We start from the raw sequence: 23,104 nt of genomic DNA, 5'->3' as shown, positions 1-23,104 counted from the left end.
AGTTCGGTTGGCCAACAAACTCATTTACCCAAGAGATAAAACCCTCCCTCTCTCCCTCTCTATTTCCTTCTCTCACTCCCTCTCTCTCTCCCTCTCTATTTCCTTCACTCACTCCCTCTCTCTCTCCCTCTCTATTTCCTTCTCTCACTCCCTCTCTCTCTCCCTCTCTATTTCCTTCTCTCACTCCCTCTCTCTCTCTCTCTCTATTTCCTTCCCTCACTCCCTCTCTCTCCCCCTCTCTATTTCCTTCTCTCACTCCCTCTCTCTCTCCCTGTGTAGGTGATCAGTGGGCAGCAACTGCCCAAAGTGGAGAACAGCAAGGAGGGATCGATTGTGGATCCATTGGTGAGGGTGGAGATTCACGGTGTGCCCATGGACAATGTGAAACAGGAGACTAAATACATCGACAATAACGGTATAGACTTTATCAACCTCTCCCTATCCTTACTGATCCTGGACAGCCGCCTCTCTTCACTAATGGTGCTGATCATTTTCCAGTGCTGTGAGTGTCAATTACTCAGGCGCTTAAACCACATTAACCCACATTAAACGGTGTTATATTTCCATCGCTCCATCGATGGTGGCCGTGTGTTCAGCTGCCTGGGTCCCAAGCTCTGGAATTCCCTCCCTAAACCTCTTCACATCAGCAGCAGAGGAGATTAGGGGAGATTTGGTAGTTGTGTTCAAAATGATGAAGGTTTTTGACAAGTAAGGAGAAGCAGTTTGGAGTGGCAGGAGGGTCAGGAAACAGAGGGACACAGATTGAGGGCAATCGGCAACAGGGGAGAGGAGAAAATAATTACACAGCGAGTTGTTGTGAGCTGGAAGGCACTGTCTGAAAGGGAAGCAGACTCAATAGGAACTTTCAAAAAGGAATTAGATAAATACAAGAAAGGAGAAAATTGCACGGTTAATTCCCAGGGCAGGTACAGCACGGGGTTAGATACAGAGTAAAGCTCCCTCTACACTGTCCCCATCAAACACTCCCAGGACAGGTACAGCACGGGGTTAGATACAGAGTAAAGCTCCCTCTACACTGTCCCCATCAAACACTCCCAGGACAGGTACAGCACGGGGTTAGATACAGAGTAAAGCTCCCTCTACACCGTCCCCATCAAACACTCCCAGGGCAGGTACAGCACGGGGTTAGATACAGAGTAAAGCTCCCTCTACACTGTCCCCATCAAACACTCCCAGGACAGGTACAGCATGGGGTTAGATACAGAGTAAAGCTCCCTCTACACTGTCCCCATCAAACACTCCCAGGACAGGTACAGCACGGGGTTAGATACAGAGTAAAGCTCCCTCTAAACTGTCCCCATCAAACACTCCCAGGACAGGTACAGCACGGGGTTAGATACAGAGTAAAGCTCCCTCTACACTGTCCCCATCAAACACTCCCAGGACAGGTACAGCACGGGGTTAGATACAGAGTAAAGCTCCCTCTACACTGTCCCCATCAAACACTCCCAGGACAGGTACAGCACGGGGTTAGATACAGAGTAAAGCTCCCTCTACACTGTCCCCATCAAACACTCCCAGGACAGGTACAGCACGGGGTTAGATACAGAGTAAAGCTCCCTCTACACTGTCCCCATCAAACACTCCCAGGACAGGTAAAGCACGGGTTGGGATAGGGGGTGAGTCCACCTCTCACTAACCAGCCAATTCCAGGCCTGGATTATTTGTTGTTACAAATCCCACCAGCTGGTGGCGCTGTCAGAAATTTAAAGTCTGAAATGTCCCCACCTATTGACAGAAACTGCAAACTACAACCAGAGAGAGTGAGATAGAGAAAGGGAGAGAGAGAGACAGATAGAGAGTGAGGGAGAGAGAGTCAGAGATAGAGAGGGAATGAGAGATAGAGAGTGTAAGTGAGCGAGAGAGAGAGAGATAGAGGGGAGTGAAAAAGAGAGATAAAGAGGGAAAGTGTGAGAGTGAGAAATAGAGAGCGTGAGGGAGAGAGAGCGAGAGAGAGAGAGATAGAGTGAGGGAGAGAGCGAGAGAGAGAGAGATAGAGTGAGGGAGAGAGAGAGAGAGAGAGAGATAGAGTGAGGGAGAGAGTGAGAGATAGAGAGAGTGAGGGAGAGAGTGAGAGATAGAGAGAGTGAGAGATAGAGAGAGTGAGGGAGAGAGTGAGAGATAGAGAGAGTGAGGGAGAGAGTGAGGGAGAGAGTGAGAGATAGAGTGAGAGATAGAGTGAGAGATAGAGAGAGATAGAGAGAGTGAGGGAGAGAGTGAGGGAGAGAGTGAGAGATAGAGAGAGTGAGAGATAGAGAGAGTGAGAGATAGAGAGAATGAGGGAGAGAGTGAGTGATAGAGAGAGTGAGGGAGAGAGTGAGAGATAGAGAGAGTGAGAGATAGAGAGAGTGAGAGTGAGAGATAGAGAGAGTGAGGGAGAGAGTGAGAGATAGAGAGAGTGAGGGAGAGAGTGAGAGATAGAGAGAGTGAGAGATAGAGAGTGAGGGAGAGAGTGAGGGATAGAGAGAGTGAGGGAGAGAGTGAGGGAGAGAGTGAGGGATAGAGAGAGTGAGAGAGAGAGAGTGAGGGAGAGAGTGAGGGATAGAGAGAGTGAGAGAGAGAGTGAGGGAGAGAGTGAGGGATAGAGAGAATGAGGGAGAGAGTGAGAGATAGGAGAGTTAGAGGGAGAATGAGAGAGTGAGATAGAGAGAGACAGAGAGTGTGAGTCAGAGAGAATGAGCGAGATAGAGAGTGTGAGAGATAGTGTGAGATAGAAAGAGAGAGATAGAGAGAATCAGACAAAGAAAGGGGTAATCTCTAAATATCTAATTTTGTTTGTATTTACCATTTAATATCTAACTGAAATTTACTGTTTAAATTGTAAATTTCATTCAGGATGAAGCAGAGATATACGGGCAGAAAACAGAGAGTGGGAATAAATGGGTCATTCTCGCGATGGCGGGCAGTGACTAGAGGGTACCTCAAGGATCAGTACGTGGGCCCCAGCTGTGCACAATATATACCAATGAGTTCGATGTGGGGACCAAATGTAATATTTCCAAGTTTGCTGATGAGACAAAGCTCGATGGGAATGTAAGTTGGGAGGAGGATGTAAAGAGGCTTCAGGGGATTTAGACCAGGCTGAGTGAGTGGGTAAGAACATGGCAGATGGAATATAATGTGGAAAAATGTGAAGTTATCCACTTTGGTAGGAGGAACAGATGTGCATGGTATTTCCTAAATAGTGAGAGATTAGAAGTGTAGATGTACAAAGGGACCCGGGTGTCCTTGTCCATAAGTCACTGAAAGCTAACATGCAGGTGCAGCAATCAATTAGGAAGCTAATGGGATGTTAGCCTTTATCGCAAGAGGATTTGAGTACAAGAGTAGCAAAGTCTTGCTTCAGTTGTATAGAACCTTGGTTAGACCGCACCTGGAGTACTATGTGCAGTTTTGGCCCCCTTACCTCAGGAAAGAGATTATTGCAATAGAGACAGTGCAACAAAGTTCCCAGGAGGCATTGAACAGCAGGATCAGCCATGATTATATTGAATGGTAGAGCAGGCTCAATGGGCTGTCTTGTGAAGAGAGATTGGGGAAACTGGGCCTGTCTAGAGTTTCGAAGAATGAGAGGTGATCTCATTGAAACCTACAAAATACTTGAAGAAATAGACAGGGTTGATGCAGGTCAGATATTTCTCCTGTTTGGAGAGTCTAGAGCCAGGGGACACAATTTCAAAATAAGGGGGAACCTACTGAGGACCGAGATGAGGAGAAATATTTTTGGAATTCTCTACCCAGAGGGCTGTGGGAGCTCAGTCACTGAGTGTGTTTAAAGCAGAGATTGACAGGTTTCTAAATACCAATAACATAGAGGGACATGGGGATAGTGTGGGGGGGGGACATGGGGATAGTGTGGGGGAGACATGGGGGTAGTGTTGGGGGGGGGACATGGGGATAGTGTTGGGGGAGGACATGGGGATAGTGTGGGGGGGGACATGGGGGTAGTGTTGCGGGGGGGGGGACATGGGGATAGTGTTGGGGGGGGGACATGGGGATAGTGTGGGGGGGGACATGGGGGTAGTGTTGGGGGGGGGGACATGGGGATAGTGTTGGGGGGGGGACATGGGGATAGTGTGGGGGGGGGACATGGGGATAGTGTGGGGAGGGACATGGGGGTAGTGTTGCGGGGGGGGGGACATGGGGATAGTGTGGGGGGGGACATGGGGGTAGTGTTGCGGGGGGGGGGACATGGGGATAGTGTTGGGGGGGGACATGGGGATAGTGTGGGGGGGACATGGGGATAGTGTGGGGGAGACATGGGGGTAGTGTTGCGGGGGGGAGACATGGGGATAGTGTTGGGGGGGGGGACATGGGGATAGTGTGGAGGGGGACATGGGGATAGTGTGGGGGGGGACATGGGGATAGTGTGGAGGGGGACATGGGGATATTGTGGGGGGAGACATGGGGATAGTGTGGGGGGGGACATGGGGATAGAGTGGGGGGGAAAGGCATTGAACAGCAGGATCAGCCATGATTATATTGAATTGCAGAGCAGGCTCAATGGGCTGAATGGCCTCCTCCTGCTCTTATGTTCTGATGTTCCTATTTTCATATGTAAATACGTTGGAAGCAGTTCAGAGAAGGTTTACCAGACTAATACCAGGAATGGAAGGCTTGTCTTATGAGGAAAGGTTGGACAGGTTAGATTTGTATCTGCTGGTGTTTAGAAGAGTAAGAGGTGACTTAACTGAAACCTTTAAGATCCTGAGGGGTCTTGACAGGGTGGATGTGGAGAGGATGTTTCCTCTTGTGGGAGAATCTAGAACTAGGGGTCACTGTTTAAAAATAAGGGGTCACCCATTTAAGACAGAGAAGAGGAGAAATGTTTTCTCAGAGGTCTGTAAGTCTTTGGAACTCTCTTCCTCAAAAGGTAGTGGAAGCAGAGTCTTTGAATATTTTTAAGATAGAGCTAGATAGATTCTCGATTAACAAGGGGGTGAAAGGTCATTGGGGGTAGGTGGGAATGTGGGGTTGAGGTTACAATCATGGATCAGGCGCGAGGGGCCGAGTGGCCGACTCCTGCTCCTAACTGATATGTTTGTGCGTTGGAGAGTGAGAGATAGAGAGAGAAAGACAGTGAGGGATAGACAGAGTGGGAGAGACAGTGTGTGAGAGAGAGTGAGAGAGAGAGAGTGAGAGAGAGAGACTGAAAGAGAGAGAGTGAGAGAGAGAGTGAGAGAGAGAGAGAGAGTAAGGTATACAGGGAGAGAGAGGGTGAGAGCATGAGAGATTGAGAGAGAGAGAAGGGGAGAGTGAGGGAGTGACTGAGGGAGCGAGTGAGGGAGAGAGTGAGGGAGAGAGTGGGAGACAGGAAGCAAGAGAGAAGGCGTGAGAGAGGGAGCAAGAGAGAGTGAGTGAGGGTGAGAATAAGTGAGAGAGAGACAGAGAGAGAGAGTGACAGTGAGAGAGAGAGAGGGAGAGAATGGGAGACAGAGGGAGTGAGAGAGAGAGGGAGAGAATGGGAGACAGAGGGGGAGTGAGAGGGAGAGAATGGGAGACAGAGGGAGTGAGAGAGAGAGGGAGAGAATGGGAGACAGAGGGAGTGAGAGAGAGAGGGAGAGAATGGGAGACAGAGGGGGAGTGAGAGAGGGGGAGTGAAATTAAGAGTGAAAAGGAGAGTAAGAGAAAGAGAGAGACAGGGTGACAAAGCGAGTGAGAGAGAGGGAGCGAGACAATGAGAGTGTGAGAGTGTGAAAGTGAGAATGTGATAGTAAGAGAGAGTGTGAGAGAGATTGAGAGAGTGAGAGTGTGAGTAAGAGTGTGAGAAAGTGAGGGTGAGAGATAGTGTGTGCGTGTGAGAGTGCATGAGAGTGCGATAGAGGGTGTGAGAGAGTGTGAGAGACTGTGTGAGAGAGCGTGAGAGATATGTGACAGAGTGTGAGTGTGAGAGGATGAGATTGTATGTGAGAGTGTAAACGAGTGAGAGAGAGTGTGTAAGAGAGTGTTAGAATGTGTTTTAGAGTGTGTGTTAGAGTGTGTGTTAGAGTGTGTGTTAGAGTGTGTGTTAGAGTGTGTGGGTGTGTGAGAGAATGAGAAAGTGTGAGATAGTGTGTGAGAGTGAGCATGTGAGAGTGAGAGAGATTGAGAGAGAGCGTGTGAGAGCGTGTGTAAGAGAGTGAGTGAGGGAGCGAGAAAGAGAGTGTGAGAGAGTGTGTTAAGAATGTGAGAGTGTGTTAGAGTGTGAGTGTGTGAGAGAGAGTGTGTAAGGGAATGAGAGTGTGTGTGTGAGACTGAAAGAGAGAGTGTGAGAGTGTGAGAATGTGAGAGAATGCACGAGAGTGTGAGTGCGTGAATGAGACTGAGTGTGAAGTGTGAGAGAGTGAGAGTGAGAGAGAGTGAGTGTGAGTGTGAGTGTGTGTGAATGAGAGATAGAGAGGGAGAGAGCGAGTGTGAGGGTTTTCTTATTCATTCACAGGATGTGGGCTTCGCTGGCTAGTCCAGCATTTATTGCCCATCCCTAATTGCCCTTGAGAAAGTGGAGGTGAGCTGCCTTCTCGAACCGCTGTAGTCCATGTGGTGTAGGTACAACCACAGTGCTGTTAGGGAGGGATTTTGACCCAGCGACAGTGAAGGAACGGTGATATATTTCCAAGTCAAGATGGTGAGTGACTTGGAGGGGAACTTCCAGGTGGTGGTGTTCCCATCTACCTGCTTCCCTTGTCCTTCTAGGTGATAGTGATCGTGGGTTTGGAAGGTGCTGTCGAAGGAGCCTTGGTGAATTCCTGCAGTGCATCTTGTAGATGGTACACACACTGCTGCTACTGTGTGTCGGTGGTGGATGGAGTGGGTGTTTGTGGATTTGGTGCCAATCAAGCGGGGCTGCTTTGTCCTGGATGGTGTGAAGCTTCTTGAGTGTTGTGGGAGCTGCACTCATCCAGGCAAGTGGGGAGTATTCCATCACACTCCTGACTTGTGCCTCGTCGATGGTGGAGAGGCTTTGGGGAGTCAGGAGGTGGGTTACTCACCACAGGATTCCCAGCCTCTGACCTGCTCTTGTAGCCACAGTATTTATATGGCTGGTCCAGTTCAGTTTCTGGTCAATGTTAACCCCAGGATGGTGGATTCAGTGATGATAATGCCATTGAACATCAAGGGGCGGTGGTTGGATTCTCTCTTGATGGAGATGGTCATTACCTGGCACTTGTGTGGCGTGAATGTTACTTGCCAGAGGAGTGTGAGAGAGAGAATGTGAGAGGGTGTGAGTGTGAGAGTGAGAGTGAGAGTGAGCGTGAGTGAGAGAGTGTGAAAGAGGCAGAGTGTGAGAGAGAGAGTGTGTGACTGTGAGAGGGATAGTGAGAGTGTGAGAGGGGAATGAAAAAGGAAGTGAGAGAGTGTGAGAGTGAGAGAGGATGAATGTAAGAGGGAGAGGGACCGAGTGTGTGAGAGTGAGTGTGAGTATGTCTGAGTCTGGCTGAACATAGAATCACAGAATTGTTATGGCACAGAAGGAGGCCATTCGGCCCATTGTATTGCACCAGCTCTCCAAATGAGCATTATGACCTAGTGCCATAGTCCTGCCTTTTCCCTGTACCCCTGCACATTGTTTCTATTCAAATAATCATCTAATGCCCTCTTGAATGTCTCGATTGAACCTGCCTCCACCACACTCCCAGGCAGTGCATTCCAGACCCGAACCACTCGCTGTGTGAAAAGGTTTTTCTCAGCTCACATTTGCTTCTTTTGCAAATCACTTTAAATCTGTGCCCTCTCGTTCTCAATCCTTTTACGAGCAGGAACAGCTTCTCCCTATCTACTCTGTCCAGATCCCTCATTATTTTGAACATCTCTATCAAATCTCCAGCCCCAACCTCTCCAATTTATCTTCATAACTGAACTTTCTCATTCCTGGAACCATTCTCATAAACCTCCTCTGCATTCTCTCCAATGTGTTCACATCCTTCCTATAGTGTGGCGCCCAGAACTGGACACCATACTCAAGCTGAGGTCTGACGAGTGTCTTATATAAATTCAGCAAAACCTCTTTTCTCTTGTACTCTAAGCCCCTATTAATAAAACCCAGGATACTATATGCTTTATTAACTGCTCTCTCCACCTGTCCTGCCACCTTTAATGATCTTTGCACATATACACCCAGGTCCCTCTGCTCCTGCACCCCCTTAAGAATTGTAGTCCTTATTTTATATTGTCTCTGTGTGAGTGAGTGTGTCTGAGTGTGACTGTGAGTGTGAGTGTGTCTGAGTGTGACTGTGAGAGTGAGTGTGTCTGAGTGTGACTGTGAGAGTGAGTGTGTCCGAGTGTGACTGTGAGAGTGAGTGTGTTTGAGAGTGACTGTGTTAGTGTGTCTGAGAGTGACTGTGTTAGTGTGTCTGAATGTGACTGTGAGAGTGAGTGTGTCTGAGTGTGACTGTGAGAGTGAGTGTGTCTGAGTGTGACTGTGTGAGTGAGTGTGTCTGAGTGTGACTGTGAGAGTGAGTGTGTCTGAGTGTGACTGTGAGAGTGAGTGTGTCTGAGTGTGACTGTGAGTGAGTGTGTCTGAGTGTGACTGTGTGAGTGAGTGTGTCTGAGTGTGACTGTGTGAGTGTGTGTCTGAGTGTGACTGTGTGAGTGAGTGTGTCTGAGTGTGACTGTGTGAGTGAGTGTGTCTGCGTGTGACTGTGTGAGTGAGTGTGTCTGAGTGTGACTGTGTGAGTGAATGTGTCTGAGTGTGACTGTGTGAGTGAGTGTGTCTGCGTGTGACTGTGTGAGTGAGTGTGTCTGAGTGTGACTGTGTGAGTGAATGTGTCTGTGTGTGACTGTGTGAGTGAATGTGTCTAAGTGTGACTGTGAGAGTGAGTGTGACTGTGTGAGTGAGTGTGTCTGAGTGTGACTGTGAGTGTGTCTGAGTGTGACTGTGTGAGTGAGTGTGTCTGAGTGTGACTGTGTGAGTGAGTGTGTCTGAGTGTGACTGTGAGAGTGAGTGTGTCTGCGTGCGACTGTGTGAGTGAGTGTGTCTGAGTGCGACTGTGTGAGTGAGTGTGTCTGAGTGTGACTGTGTGAGTGAGTGTGTCTGAGTGTGACTGTGTGAGTGAGTGTGTCTGAGTGTGACTGCGTGAGTGTGTCTGAGTGTGACTGTGTGAGTGAGTGTGTCTGAGTGTGACTGTGTGAGTGAGTATGTCTGAGTGTGACTGTGTGTGAGTGTGTCTGAGTGTGACTGTGAGTGAATGTGTCTGAGTGTGACTGTGTATGAGTGTGTCTGAGTGTGACTGTGTGAGTGAGTGTGTCTGCGTGTGACTGTGTGAGTGAGTGTGTCTGAGTGTGACTGAGAGTGAGTGTGTCTGAGTGTGACTGTGTGAGTGAGTGTGTCTGAGTGTGACTGTGTGAGTGAATGTGTCTGCGTGTGACTGTGTGAGTGAGTGTGTCTGAGTGTGACTGTGTGAGTGAGTGTGTCTGAGTGTGACTGTGTGAGTGAGTGTGTCTGCGTGTGACTGTGTGAGTGAATGTGTCTGCGTGTGACTGTGTGAGTGAATGTGTCTGAGTGTGACTGTGAGTGTGTCTAAGTGTGACTGTGAGAGTGAGTGTGACTGTGTGAGTGAGTGTGTCTGAGTGTGACTGTGAGTGTGTCTGAGTGTGACTGTGAGTGTGTCTGAGTGTGACTGTGTGAGTGAGTGTGTCTGAGTGTGACTGTGTGAGTGAGTGTGTCTGAGTGTGACTGTGTGAGTGAGTGTGTCTGAGTGTGACTGTGTGAGTGAGTGTGTCTGAGTGTGACTGTGTGTGTGAGTGTGTCTGAGTGTGACTGTGTGAGTGAGTGTGTCTGAGTGTGACTGTGTGTGTGAGTGTGTCTGAGTGTGACTGTGTGAGTGAGTGTGTCTGAGTGTGACTGTGTGAGTGAGTGTGTCTGAGTGTGACTGTGTGTGAGTGTGTCTGAGTGTGACTGTGAGAGTGAGTGTGTCTGCGTGTGACTGTGAGAGTGAGTGTGTCTGAGTGTGACTGTGTGTGTGTCTGAGTGTGACTGTGTGTGTGTGTCTGAGTGTGACTGTGTGAGTGAGTGTGTCTGCGTGTGACTGTGTGAGTGAGTGTGAGCCTGAATGCCAAGTGGTTTATGCCTGGTATCCACAGTAGCAAAACGGATTTGGATTTATGTTTGTAAAAGAATAACATTTGCAGGAATGTGGGGATAGAGTAGGGCAGGTGGGCAACGGGGAGTGGGACTAATGGGATAGCTGTTACAGCACAGGTACAAACGGGCGGAATGGCCTGCTCCTGTGCTGCAAGATTCTATGCTGTGTCGGTTCACCCGAGTGCTCAACATCTTCCATTTTGCTGTTGTCAGCAGGTTTTAACCCCGTGTGGTACGAGACTCTGAGTTTCATTGTTCATGTCCCTGACCTGGCTCTCGTACGATTTGTGGTCGAGGATTATGACTTAACTTCGAAGAATGATTTTGTGGGTCAGTATACGCTACCATTCACCACGATCAAGCAAGGTGAGATATCCACCTATTCACTCTGGACTGATGTAAAAAAACCATCCCATTTCTATTCTGCATTTCACCCTCACAATAAGATAATAAGCTCATTAGAAACAGGAACAGGAGGAGGCCATTCAGCCCATCGAGCCTGCTCTGCCATTCAATAAAATCATGGCTGATCTGATTGTGTCCTTAACTCCGCTGTCGCCTGTTCCCCATAACCTCTGATTCCCATGTTGGTTAACATCTGTCTAACTCAGCATCGAATATATTCAATGACCCAGCCTCCACTGCTCTCTGGGGAAGGGAATTCAATGGAAAAATGACCCTCTGAGGGAAGAAATTCCTCCTCATCTCTGTCTTAAATGGGAGACCCCTAATTTTAAACTGTGCCATCTAGTTCTCCCATGAGGGGAAATCTCCTCTCAGCATCCACCTTGTCAAAGCCTCCTCAGAATCTTAAAACTTTCAATAAGATCCCCTCTCATTCTTCTAAACTCCAATGGGTACAGGTCCAACCTGTTCAACCTCTCCTCAAAAGACCAAACCCTTCATCCCGGGAATCACTTTAGTGAACCTTCTCTGAACTGCTTCCAATGCAAGTATAATCTTTCTTAAGTAAGGTGACCAAAACTGTACCCAGTACTCCAGATGTGGCCTCACCAATGCCCTGTACAGATGTAGTAAGACTTTCCTACTTCTATATTCCATCCCCCTTGCAATAAAGGACAACATTGCATTTGCCTCCCTAATCACTTGCTGTACCTACATACTAACTTTGTGTGATTCTTGTACCAGGACACCCAGATCCCTCTGTACCACAGCATCCTGCAATCTCTCTTCAATATTTAAATCATTTGCTGCTTTTTTATTCTTCCTGCTAAAGTGAACAAATTCACATTTTCCCACATTATACTCCCACCTGCCAATTTTTGCCCACTCACTTAACCTGTCTCCATCCCTTCGCAGACTCTTTGTATCCTCCTCACAACTTGTTTTCTTAACTATCTTCAGACAATTTGGCTACAATACTGTAGGTTCCTTCATCCAAGTCGTTAATATCAATGGTAAATAGCTGAGGCCCCAGCACTGATTGCAGCGGCACTCTGCTTGTTACAGTTTGTCATCCTGAAAATGACCCGTTTATCCCGACTCTCAGTTTCCTGTTAGCCAATCCTCTATCCGTGCTAATATATCACCCCCAACACCACGAGCTCTTATTTTGTGCAGTAACCTTTTATGTGACACCTTATCAAATGCCTTTTGGAAATCCAAATACACCACATCTACAGGTTCCCCATTATCCACATTGTTTGTTACATTCTCAAACAACTCTAATAAATTTGTCAAGTGTGATTTCCCTTTCACCAAACTACGTTGACTCAGCCTGATGGTATTATCATTTTCTACATGTCCTGCTACCACCTCCTTAATTATGGATTCTAGCATTTTTCCAAAGCCAGATGTTAGACCATCTGGCCTAGATGGTTTCCTGCATTCTGTCCCCTCCTTCCTTGAATAGTCATGTTATCTTTGCAGTTTTCCAATCCGCTGGGACCTTCCCGGAACCTGGGGAATTTTGGAAGATTGTAACCAATGCACCCAGCATCTGTGCAGCCACTTCCCTGAAGACTATTGCACACAGGCCACCGGGTCTAGGGGACTTGTCAGCCTTTAGACCCATTAGTTTTCCATTACTTTTTCCCTCGTGGTAGTGATTGTTCTAACTTCCAGCCTTTTTCCACTTGATTTTGTACTATTCTTGGGATTCTTTCTGTGTCATGAGATCATAAAACCATAAGACATAGGAGCAGAAATTAGGCCATTCGGCCCATCCAGTCTGCTCCGCCATTCAATCATGGCTGATAAGTTTCTCAACCCCATTCTCCCGCCTTCTCCCCATAACCTTTGATCCCCTTACCAATCAAGAACCTATCTATCTCGGTCTTAAATACACTCAATGACCTGGCCTCCACAGCCTTCTGTGGCAATGAATTCCATAGATTCACCACTCTCTGGCTAAAGAAGTTTCTCCTCATCTCTGTTCTAAAAGGTCTTCCCTTTACTCTGAGGCTGTGCCCTAGGGTCCTAGTCTCTCCTACTAATGGAAACATCTTCCCCACGTCCACTCTATCCAGGCCTTTCAGTATTCTGTAAGTTTCAATCAAAACCCCCCTCATCCTTCTAAACTCCATTGAGTATAGACCCAGAGTCCTCAAACGTTCCTCATATGTTAAGCCTTTCATTCCTGGGATTGTTCTCGTGAACCTCCTCTGGACCCTCTCCAGGGCCAGCACATCCTTCCTGAGATACGGGGCCCAAAATTGCTCACAATATTCTAAATGTGGTCTGACCAGAGCCTTATAAAGCCTCAGCAGCACATCCCTGCTTTTATAGTCTAGTCCTCTCGAAATAAATGCCAACATTACATTTGCCTTCCTAACTACCGACTCAACCTGCAAGTTAACCTTAAGAGAATCCTGGACTTGGACTCCCAAGTCCCTTTGCACTCCAGATTTCTGAATTCTCTCCCCATTTAGAAAATAGTCTATTCCTCTATTCTTCCTACCAAAGTGCATGATCTCACACTTCCCCACATTGTATTCCATCTGCCACTTCTTTGCCCATTCTCCTAACCTGTCCAAATCCTTCTGCAGCCTCCCCGCCTCCTCAATACTACCTGTCCCTCCACCTATCTTTGTATCATCTGCAAACTTAGCCAGGATTCCCTCAGTTCCTTCATCTAGATCATTAATGTATAAAGTGAAAAGTTGTGGTCCCAACACTGACCCCTGCGGAACTCCACTAGTCACCGGCCACCATCCTGAGAAGGACCCCCTTATCCCCACTCTCTGCCTCCTGCCAGACAGCCAATCTTCTATCCATGCTAGTACCTTGCCTCTAACACCATGGGCTCTTCTACTGTGAAGACAGATACAATATACTTGTTCAAACTCTCTGCCATTTCCTTGTTCTCCATTAATTCCCCAATGCTACACTCCTGACCCACCGCTAATCCTTGCAGTATTGTACATCTTTTCTTCCAGTTTGATACCACCTTTAACCTCCTTAGTCAGACACAGAAGGCGCATCCTTCCTGTTGCATCTTTCCTTCTCGAAGGAACGTATCTCTGCTGAGAGTCATAATGTGTCTCCTTAAATGTCTGTCGCTGTTTCCCACGCGCTCTCACGGGTGGGGTGTGGAAGAGAGGGTAATGTGGGAGGAGGAGAGGGGGGAGGGGAGCGACAGCGGGGATGGGGAAGAGAAGTGGAAGGGAGGGGGAAGGGGCCATAGCGGGGAGGGGGAGGTAAGGGGGAGGGGAGGAGGGAAGGGGCAAAGTGGAGTGGGGTTGGAAGAGATGCATGGTAGAGAAGGGGGGGTGGGGGGGGACTGCGGAAGGGGAGGAGGTCCTGCCTTTAACCTCTGCTGCTCTCTAACGACTTGGTCTCTTTCTCTTTCAGGTTACCGCCACATTCACTTGCTCTCGAAGGATGGGACAGGAATCCCTCCTTCCTCCTTGTTTATTCACACCAGGATTACTGAGGCAGCAGGAAGATAGTACTGCCCCTGACCACCCTCTCACCCCCTCACTCCCACCTCACCCTCCACCCGATTTGTTTTTATAGCCGTGTATAGATTTACTTGTATTTTTTATATTTATTTCACTGTTATTTATAAGTTAGCTCTGAGCCGCCTGTTTTTTTTTAAAACCCGTTAACAAAGTCGCGGGTCAAAGCGGGAGGTCACAGTTCAGCGGCTGTGAGTTGAAGGGTCACCGCTAAACCGGTAGACAGCACGTCCGTCGACGAAATGAGTTCCCTCGGGGAGTTCTCTGGAGCCAGATTTCGATTCCCAATTCCGGGTTTTTCTTTTCTCAGGGATACTGGGTGTGGTGAGAGGCGGTGCCATTGTCGATTGGTGGGTTGTACCAGGGTAGGCGGAACCTGCTGGCAAGGCCGTACACCCGCACCCACCCCCCCCCCCACCCCCCCACCCTGCCAGTCAGATCATCAGCTTTCTCATTGTACTGACCACAACCAGGGGCAGCCATGGTAAACTGAGTCCAAGGTGAAAGAGCGGGTGGTGGGGTGAGGGGGTGGGTAATTGAGAGATGGTTGGGGGGGGAGAAGTGTTGCTGTAAAGCTCTGGAAAGGGAGGACACATTCCGATAGTTCTGGCTGAGAGTCTCAAACTTTCTTTGGATGAGATTGTCCCTGGCAGGTGTTCGTCGGCATTAGGACCCCCATTATAGGGAGATCTCTCCATTAGGTCCCCCATTATAGAGAGATCTCTCCATCGGGACCCCCATTATAGGGAGCTCTCGCCATTGGGACTCCCATTATAGGGAGATCTCTCCATTGGGACCCCCATTATAGGGAGATTTTGCCATTGGGACCCCCATTATAGGGAGATCTCTCCATCAGGACCCCCATTATAGGGAGCTCTTGCCATTGGGACCCCCATTATAGGGAGATCTCTCCATCGGGACCCCCATTATAGGGAGATCTCTCCATCGGAACCCCCATTATAGGGAGATCTCTCCATCGGGACCCCCATTATAGGGAGATCTCTCCATCGGGACCCCCATTATAGGGAGCTCTCACCATTGGGACCCCCATTAGAGGGAGATCTCTCCATCGGGACCCCCGTTATAGAGAGATCTCTCCATCGGGACCCCCATTATAGGGAGATCTCTCCATCGGGACCCCCATTATAGTTAGATTTCCCCATCAGGACCCCCATTATAGGGAGCTCTCACCATTGGGACCCCCATTGTGGAGAGACCTCTCCATTGGGACCCCCATTGTTGAGGGACCTCCCCATCGGGACCCCCATTGTTGAGGGATCTCTCCATTGGGACCCCCATTGTAGAGAGATCTCTCCATCGGGACCCCCATTGTAGAGAGACCCCTCCATGGGGACCCCCATTGTAAAGAGATCTCACCATTGAGACCTCCATTATAGGGAGATCTCTTCATCAGGACCCCCATTGTAGAGAGATCTCTTCATCGGGGCCCCCATTGTAGAGAGATCTCTCCATTAGGACCCCCACTGACCTCTCCATGGGGAATGCAGTTAGAGACAGGGTCTGTCTCTCAGGTTGGACTCTACCAGACCCGGTGTGTGTAGAGGTGCCTAGGGTGGAGTTTGCCCCTCCAGATTCCAGTAGATCAAAGGGGGGATTGGGTTGAAAGGGTTAAATTATGGGGCCAGGTTCGTAGACTGGGCTTGTCTTCCCTCGGGAATGGAAGATTAAGAGATGATTTAATCGAGGTGTTTAACATACCATTCAGGGCGATGTCAGGAAGAACCTCTTCGCAAAAAGGGGACTGGAAACCTGGAACCCACCCCCCCACCCCTCCCAAAAAAACTGTGCAGGCTGGGGGTTAATTGAAAATGTCAAAACTGGGAAATGGTAAATTTTTGTTGGGTAATTAGTTAAGGGTTAAGGAACTGAGGCAGGTTGATGGAGTTAAGGTACAGACCAGCCACGATTTAATTGTGTGGCTGGGACAGGCTAGAGGGGCTGAATTGCCTTGTCCTGTTCACATGGGAGGCTGTAGGGGCCCTGGCCACATTTCGATGCTAGATGATGTCATGGAAGGTTCTGGAACCTTCTCTGTTGAATGGCTGCCTGGAGGGTTGAAGCTGCTGATACTGGGTTGAGGGGGGGGTGATTTTCACGATTTTAGCACATAAAACACACCCGCTCTCACGTGTACGTCACTTGGTAAGAGATGGTGCCTTGCAGTAATGACACTAAAAGCTCGTCGACTCTCCTCCCCTTTGTTGAGTCTCCCTGTTCGGCTCGGACTGTCCCAGAGTGTGTCGCACAGCTTAGGCCCTCTGTGCATCTCCAAATAGGTCCTCCTGACCAACTAAACATTAAAATGTTGAAATTCAATCTGTGCTGCCTTCCCGTTCTTCATTTATTGTCACCTGGGGGCATCAATCCCACAGTCCACCTGATCTCTGTCTGGACTTCACACCAAAAGAAATAATTATAAAGAGGGGTGGGGGTGGGGGTGGGGGCAGGGACAGAGAGACTGGGGAAGGGGGGTGGGGGATGTGTGTACATATTCCCTGGAAGGGTGACACGTTGAGAGTGCTGTTTATAAGAAACACACAGTCTTTATACTCAGTGGTATGTTGTACATAAAGCAAGGAATTTGTTTCAAAGAGCAAAGGTCATCTTCAGTCTTTATAAATCTCTGGTAGGATTCAGTTGGAATATTGTGGATAATTCTGGATCCGGGAAAGATGTAAACGTCAAAGAGACGGTCCAAAGGACATTGCTAGGATTTCTTAAGATGCACTGCAGCAGCTCCCCGAGGCTCCTTTGACAGCACCTTCCAAACCCACGGGCAGGAGGACAAGGGCAGCAGACACATGGGAACACCACCACCTGGAAGTTCCCCTCCAAGTCACTCACCATCCTGACTTGGAAATATATCGCCGTTCCTTCACTGTCGCTGGGTCAAAATCCTGGAACTCCCTCCCTAACAGCACTGTGGGTGTACCTACACCACATGGACTGCAGTGGTTCAAGAAGGCAGCTCACCACCACCTTCTCAAGAGCAACTAGGGATGGGCAATAAATGCTGGACCAGCCAGGGACACCCACATCCTGTGAAAGAATAAATAAATTGTGATCAGGGATGAGGAAGTTCAGTTCCGAGGGAGAGATTGGAAAAGTTTGGACTATTCTCTGTGGGATAGAGAAGGTTAAGGGACGATGGAATAGAGGTCCTCAAGATGATGAGAGATTCTGATTAGAGAGGAAGAAAAGTTATTCATTGTAGATTAGGTCAATAACCAAAGGTCATCAATTTCAAATCGTTGGGTTAGGTGGGGTGGAGAGATGAGGAGACGTTTTCACTCTGAGAATTGTTGGGATCAGGAACATTCCACCTGAAAAGGTGATGGAAGCTGATCGATAAAGAATTTAAAAAGGGGGTTGACAGGTCCTGGAGAATGAGGGTCGTACAGATTTGGAGACCAAAACGACAATGTGGGATTAAAGATGGCTGCTCTTTTAAAGGACCAGCACAGGTACAATGGGCTGAATGGCCTTCTCCCCTGTAAGTTTCTGCTCACCCCACACCACCCACCCCAGTGACCCCACCCCCGCGATCCCACCCCCGCGACCCCACCCCCGCGACCCCACCCCAGTGACCCCACCCCCGCCAACCCCTGCCCCCATCATCCTCAACTGGACAGTGATTCTGGAGTTTCTGATGGACACCTTTGAAAGGTTCAGTCAGGATCACCGATACTCACACATCCCGGGTTCCAAACCTGGGAATTTCCATGAGGAAAGCCCCCCATCCCCCCAGGGATGCAGCTGGCAAACACGTTGGGTTTTGCTGGGCATCCTTCCAGGACTGTGGGAGACCCACACGGCCTCTACTTGAGGCACCGCTAAATTGTGGTGAGCTCAGGGATAGCGGGTGTCCATTGTCTCATTAATGACATGTCGCGGGTGGTGGCTGGGGATCCCGTGTCAGTCCCTCCCTCCCTTCCACTCAGTCAGAGGGGTTTCTCCGGCCCTGGGAGGCTGGTGCAGTGTCTCGCTCGCAATTAAGTGGGCCCAGCAGCCATGTTTCCCATTGCCACAGGCTGCGTTAAACCCAGTCCAGGGTAGTGTGAGAGTGAGGGTGAGGGTGTGAGGATGAGTGTGAGGGTGAGTGTGAGGGTGAGTGTGAGGGTGTGAGTGTGAGGGTGTGAGTGTGAGAGTGTGTGTGAGAGTGTGAGAGTGTGAATGTGTATATGGGTGAGGGACAGTGTGTGAAAGTGAGTATGAGTGTGTGAGTGCATGTGAGTGTGTGTGTGAATGTGAATGCAAGTGCGAGTGTGTGAGCAAGTATGTGTGTGTGTGAGTGTGTGTGTGTGTGTGAGAGAGTGAGTGTGAGAGAGTGTGAGTGTGAGTGTGAATGTGAGTGTGAGGATAATGTTCCAGATGGAGGACACTGGCTGGTTTGAGGCGATGTGTGAGTAGATCCTCTCTTTCCCAGGAGACTCACTCTCATCTTGCTCGACTCTGATTAGGTGATGAGTTTGGGCTGAATCCCAGTTTATCTTGTAATAATGACACTTCCCCCTCCCCAAGGGGACACATGAGAGACCCCAGCACAAAAACATTTCCTATTATGGGATTGGCTGCCACTGACACCCCAGCTAGCCCGGGCTATAGATGGCTCTCTCTAAATTCGAAACTTGGATCCGTGAAGTTATTTTTACCCATTGATATTCAAACTGCAGCAACTGCTTTTGGTTCAAGCTGGTGAATTAGACTGAGGGACCAGGAGGGACTGTACCTCTCTCGGTTATCCTGACAGTCCTTATGACTCTCTCTCTCTCTCTCTCTCTCTGTATTATCCTCTCCCTTATTATTAACCCCTGACCATGGCTGTGACAACCTTGGTTGATTTGTAGCTCTCCCACCTCAGAGTCAGAAGGTTGTGAGTTCTAGTCCCACTCCAGAGGCTTTGAAAACAAACACTGGCCTGACACTGCAGTGCAGTACTGAGGGAGCGCTGTACTGTCAGGATTGTCTTTCTGAGGTAACAGTAACCCACTCCCGATCTGCCCCTCTCAGGTGGTTGTGAAAGATCCCCCGGTCACTATTCAAAGTAAGAGCAGGGCTGTACTCCCTGGGGACCAATATTTACCCTTCAGCTGACATCACTAAAAACAGATTAGTTGGTCATTATCACATTGCTGTTTATGGGATCTTGCTGTGCGTGAGTTGGCTGCCACATTTCCTACTATACAACAGTGTGAGAGGCGATCTTATTGAAACATGTAGGGTTCTGAGGGAGGGCTTGGCAGGGTGGATGCTGAGAGGATGTTTCCCCCCTCGTGAGGGAATCTAGATCTAGGGGGGGCACAGTTTAAAAATAAGGGGTCTCCCATTTAAGATGAAGACGAGGGGGGGAATTCCTTCTGTCCGAGGGTCATTAGTGTTTGGAATTCTCTCCCCCAGAGAGCAGCAGAGGCTGGATCATTGAATATATCCAAGGCTGAGATAGACAGATTTTTGAGTGACAAGGAGGTCAGGGGTAATTTTTGGTCCCCTTACTTGTGGAAGGATGTAGTTGCACTGGAGACGGTTCAGAGGAGGTTCACTAGATTGATTCCAGAGATGTGGGGCTTGTCTTATGAGGAGAGATTGAGCAGTTTAGGCCTATACTCACTAGAGTTTAGAAGGATGAGAGGAGATCTAATTGAGGTATATAAGATGCTAAAGGGGATCGACACGGTAGACGTGGAGCGGATGTTTCCCCTTGTGGGGCATTCTAGACCGAGAGGCCATGTTTTTAGACTAAGGGGTGGTAGATTTAAATCGGAGATGAGAAGGAATTACTTTTCCCAAAGGGTTGTGAATCTGTGGAATTCAGTACCTCAGACGGCAGTGGATGCCGGGACGCTGAATAAATTTAAGGAGGAGATAGACAGATTTTTAATTAGTAACAGGGTTGAAAGGTTATGGGGAGAGGGCGGGAAATTGGAGTTGAGGCCGAAATGAGATCAGCCATGATCGTATTGAATGGCGGGGCAGGCTCGAGGGGCTGAATGGCCTACTCCTGCTCCTAGTTCTTATGTCCCTATGTTCTTATGTTCACACACACACATTCACTCCCACTCATACAAACTCAGGAACACACTCACTCACACACACACAAGGTGCAATGATCCCTGTTTTACACTAAGTGCAGCAGCAGGTGGCCCAAAGAACATTTTACCAGGCGGCTGCAATGTGGCATTTCACAACTATCATCCCGATCCTGCCTCATTAATTATCCATTCCCGGGAAACAGGCTGTTTCCATGGTGGGTGGGCTCTCATTGGCCCACCACACCGTCACCTCACCCCTTCCTCACACCCGCTGCCATGTTTAACGTGCAGACGCCTGTCGGAGTTTCCAGCCTGGGGCTGCTGCACAGGAGACATGGGCCCGAAAGGTAAGAAGACAGCAGCCCCGCTACCTCACTCCCCCCCACCCCCCCACCCCTCAACCCCACCCCCGCAATTCAGTGGCATGTCCCTCCAGCACCTTTTGACGAAGTGGAGGCCCCCATGATGTCCTCTACCCCAGCTCTGGGCAAAGACCAGCAAACAAGGTCACCAACCCAGCATGGGAGGCAGTGGCAGCGTTGGTCAGCGCCAATACCCTGTGAAAGAGGACAGCCAGCCAGTGCTGGAAGGGGCTGAATGATCTCCTCCATTCTGCGAGGGGAAGTCACCCTTCTCAACAACTCACACACTCACAAACCCATCACTCATCCACAGGGATCTCACACCTCAAGGGACAACACCACTAACTCTCTCACACACCCTCACATCTCCATCAGCCTCATATCCTCTGGAGGTCACGTCCCCATCCCATCCATGTCTCCGCTCACCACACAAACATTCCACACAGAGCCATGTGTCCTGCTCACACTCTCCATGGGTGCATTCCTGCAATGGCAAAGTGAGAGGGAAACGGGGCACCTCAAAGTCCCTCCCAGTGCTCCTTCCCCTCAAGGAGTCGGGCCAGGCCCCTCAGGCACCCGAAGGGAGGAGGAGCAGCAGCTGGACACCCCTGGGTCATCCACTCAGGAATCTCAGAGGCTGTCCACTCCCTCCGAGTCCCCTTTGCCTGTGATCCCCTCAACCTCATCCTCCGTCACCGCAGAGGGAGCAGCTGGCCCACAGGATGACAGCCAGAGCAAGCCAGGGCCCCCAAGGCCTCGGCTTTCCAGAGGACACATGCCAAAGTCATCAGAGACAACAGGGCCAACCAATGCACAGGCTGTCCCCACCCATGCTGTGGATGTTGGGCAGCACCTAGAAGTGGTAGGCCTAGAAAAGTTAAGAAACTCTGATCGCATGGGTGGAGCAGGCAATGGATGGGTGGAGCGGGTGATGGATGGGTGGAGCGGGTGATGGATGGGTGGAGAGGGTGATGGATGGGTGGAGCGGGTGATCGATGGGTGGAGCAGGTGATGGATGGGTGGAGCGGGTGATGGATGGGTGAAGCGGGTGATTGATGGGTGGAGCGGGTGATGGGTGGAGAGGGTGATGGATGGGTGGAGAGGGTGATCGATGGGTGGAGCGGGTGATTGATTGGTGGAGCGGGTGATCGATGGGTGGAGTGGGTGATCGATGAGTGGAGAGGGTGATGGATGGGTGGAGAGGGTGATGGATGGGTGGAGCGGTTGATCGATGGGTGGAGAGGGTGATGGATGGGTGGAGTGGGTGATTGATGGGTGGAGCGGGTGATTGATGGGTGGAGCGGGTGATGGATGGGTGGAGTGGGTGATGGATGGATGGAGCGGGTGATGGATGGATGGAGCGGGTGATGGATGGGTGGAGTGGGTGATGGGTGGAGCAGGTGATCGATGGGCGAAGCGGGTGATTGCGGCATAAAACTGATTTTTGGCCATGTTGTCCGCTCATGTCCACCATGACGGCAACACCAGCGGCAAGAGAAAATTCACACACACACTCACACACACACACACACTCACACACACACATTCACACACACACACACACACACATTCACACATACACATTCACACACACACACACACACTCACACACACACACACACTCACACACACATTCACACACACACACACACACACTCACACACACACACACACGCACACACACACACACTCTCTCACACACCCACACACACCCAAACACACATTCACACACACACTCTCACACACACACTCATTCACACACACACACACACACACATTCACACACACACACACGCACACACACTCTCTCACACACACACACACATTCACATGCACACACACATTCACACACACACACATTCACACACACACACACATACACACTCTCACACACACACACATTCACACACACACATTCACACACACACACACACATTCACACACACACACATTCACACACACACACGCACACACACTCACACACACATTCACACACATACACACTCTCACACACACACTCATTCACACACACACACACACACTCTCTCACACACACACACATTCACACACACACACACACACACATTCACACACACACACACACACACATTCACACATACACATTCACACACACACACACTCACACACACACACACACTCACACACACACATTCACACACACACACACACTCACACACACACACACGCACACACACACACACACTCTCTCACACACCCACACACACCCAAACACACATTCACACACACACACTCTCACACACACACTCATTCACACACACACACACACATTCACACACACACACACGCACACACACACACACATTCACACGCACACACACATTCACACACACACACATTCACACACACACACACATTCACACACAAACACACGCACACACACTCACACACATTCACACGCACACACACATTCACACACACACACATTCACACACATACACACTCTCACACACACACATTCACACACACACATTCACACATTCACACACACACACACACTCTCTCACACACACACACATTCACACACATACACACTCTCACACACACACTCATTCACACACACACACACGCACACACACTCTCTCACACACACACACTCATTCACACACACACACACACACATTCACACACACACACATTCACACACACACA

The 23,104-nt window shown here is 49.5% G+C and overlaps 1 protein-coding gene across 2 annotated transcripts in view; it reads left to right on the top strand.

The window, feature by feature from the left end:
• Nucleotides 1-13,998, top strand: part of LOC144686890 (1-phosphatidylinositol 4,5-bisphosphate phosphodiesterase delta-4-like) — a 72,347-nt gene extending 58,349 nt beyond the window's left edge. For both annotated transcript variants that reach the window (XM_078552713.1, XM_078552712.1), the window contains 3 exons: nt 280-415; nt 10,298-10,447; nt 13,895-13,998. In XM_078552713.1, coding sequence (XP_078408839.1) covers nt 280-415; nt 10,298-10,447; nt 13,895-13,992 — 384 coding nt within the window. In that variant the 3' untranslated portion in view covers nt 13,993-13,998. The remainder of the gene's footprint in view (nt 1-279; nt 416-10,297; nt 10,448-13,894) is intronic.
• Nucleotides 13,999-23,104: the final 9,106 nt, after the last annotated feature.

The sequence above is a fragment of the Cetorhinus maximus genome, chromosome 11 (assembly GCF_964194155.1).
Source record: "Cetorhinus maximus chromosome 11, sCetMax3.hap1.1, whole genome shotgun sequence".
Lineage (NCBI taxonomy): Eukaryota > Metazoa > Chordata > Chondrichthyes > Lamniformes > Cetorhinidae > Cetorhinus > Cetorhinus maximus.
The sequence above is the reverse complement of the archived record's forward strand: the minus strand, read 5'-3'. Positions and strand labels throughout refer to the sequence as shown.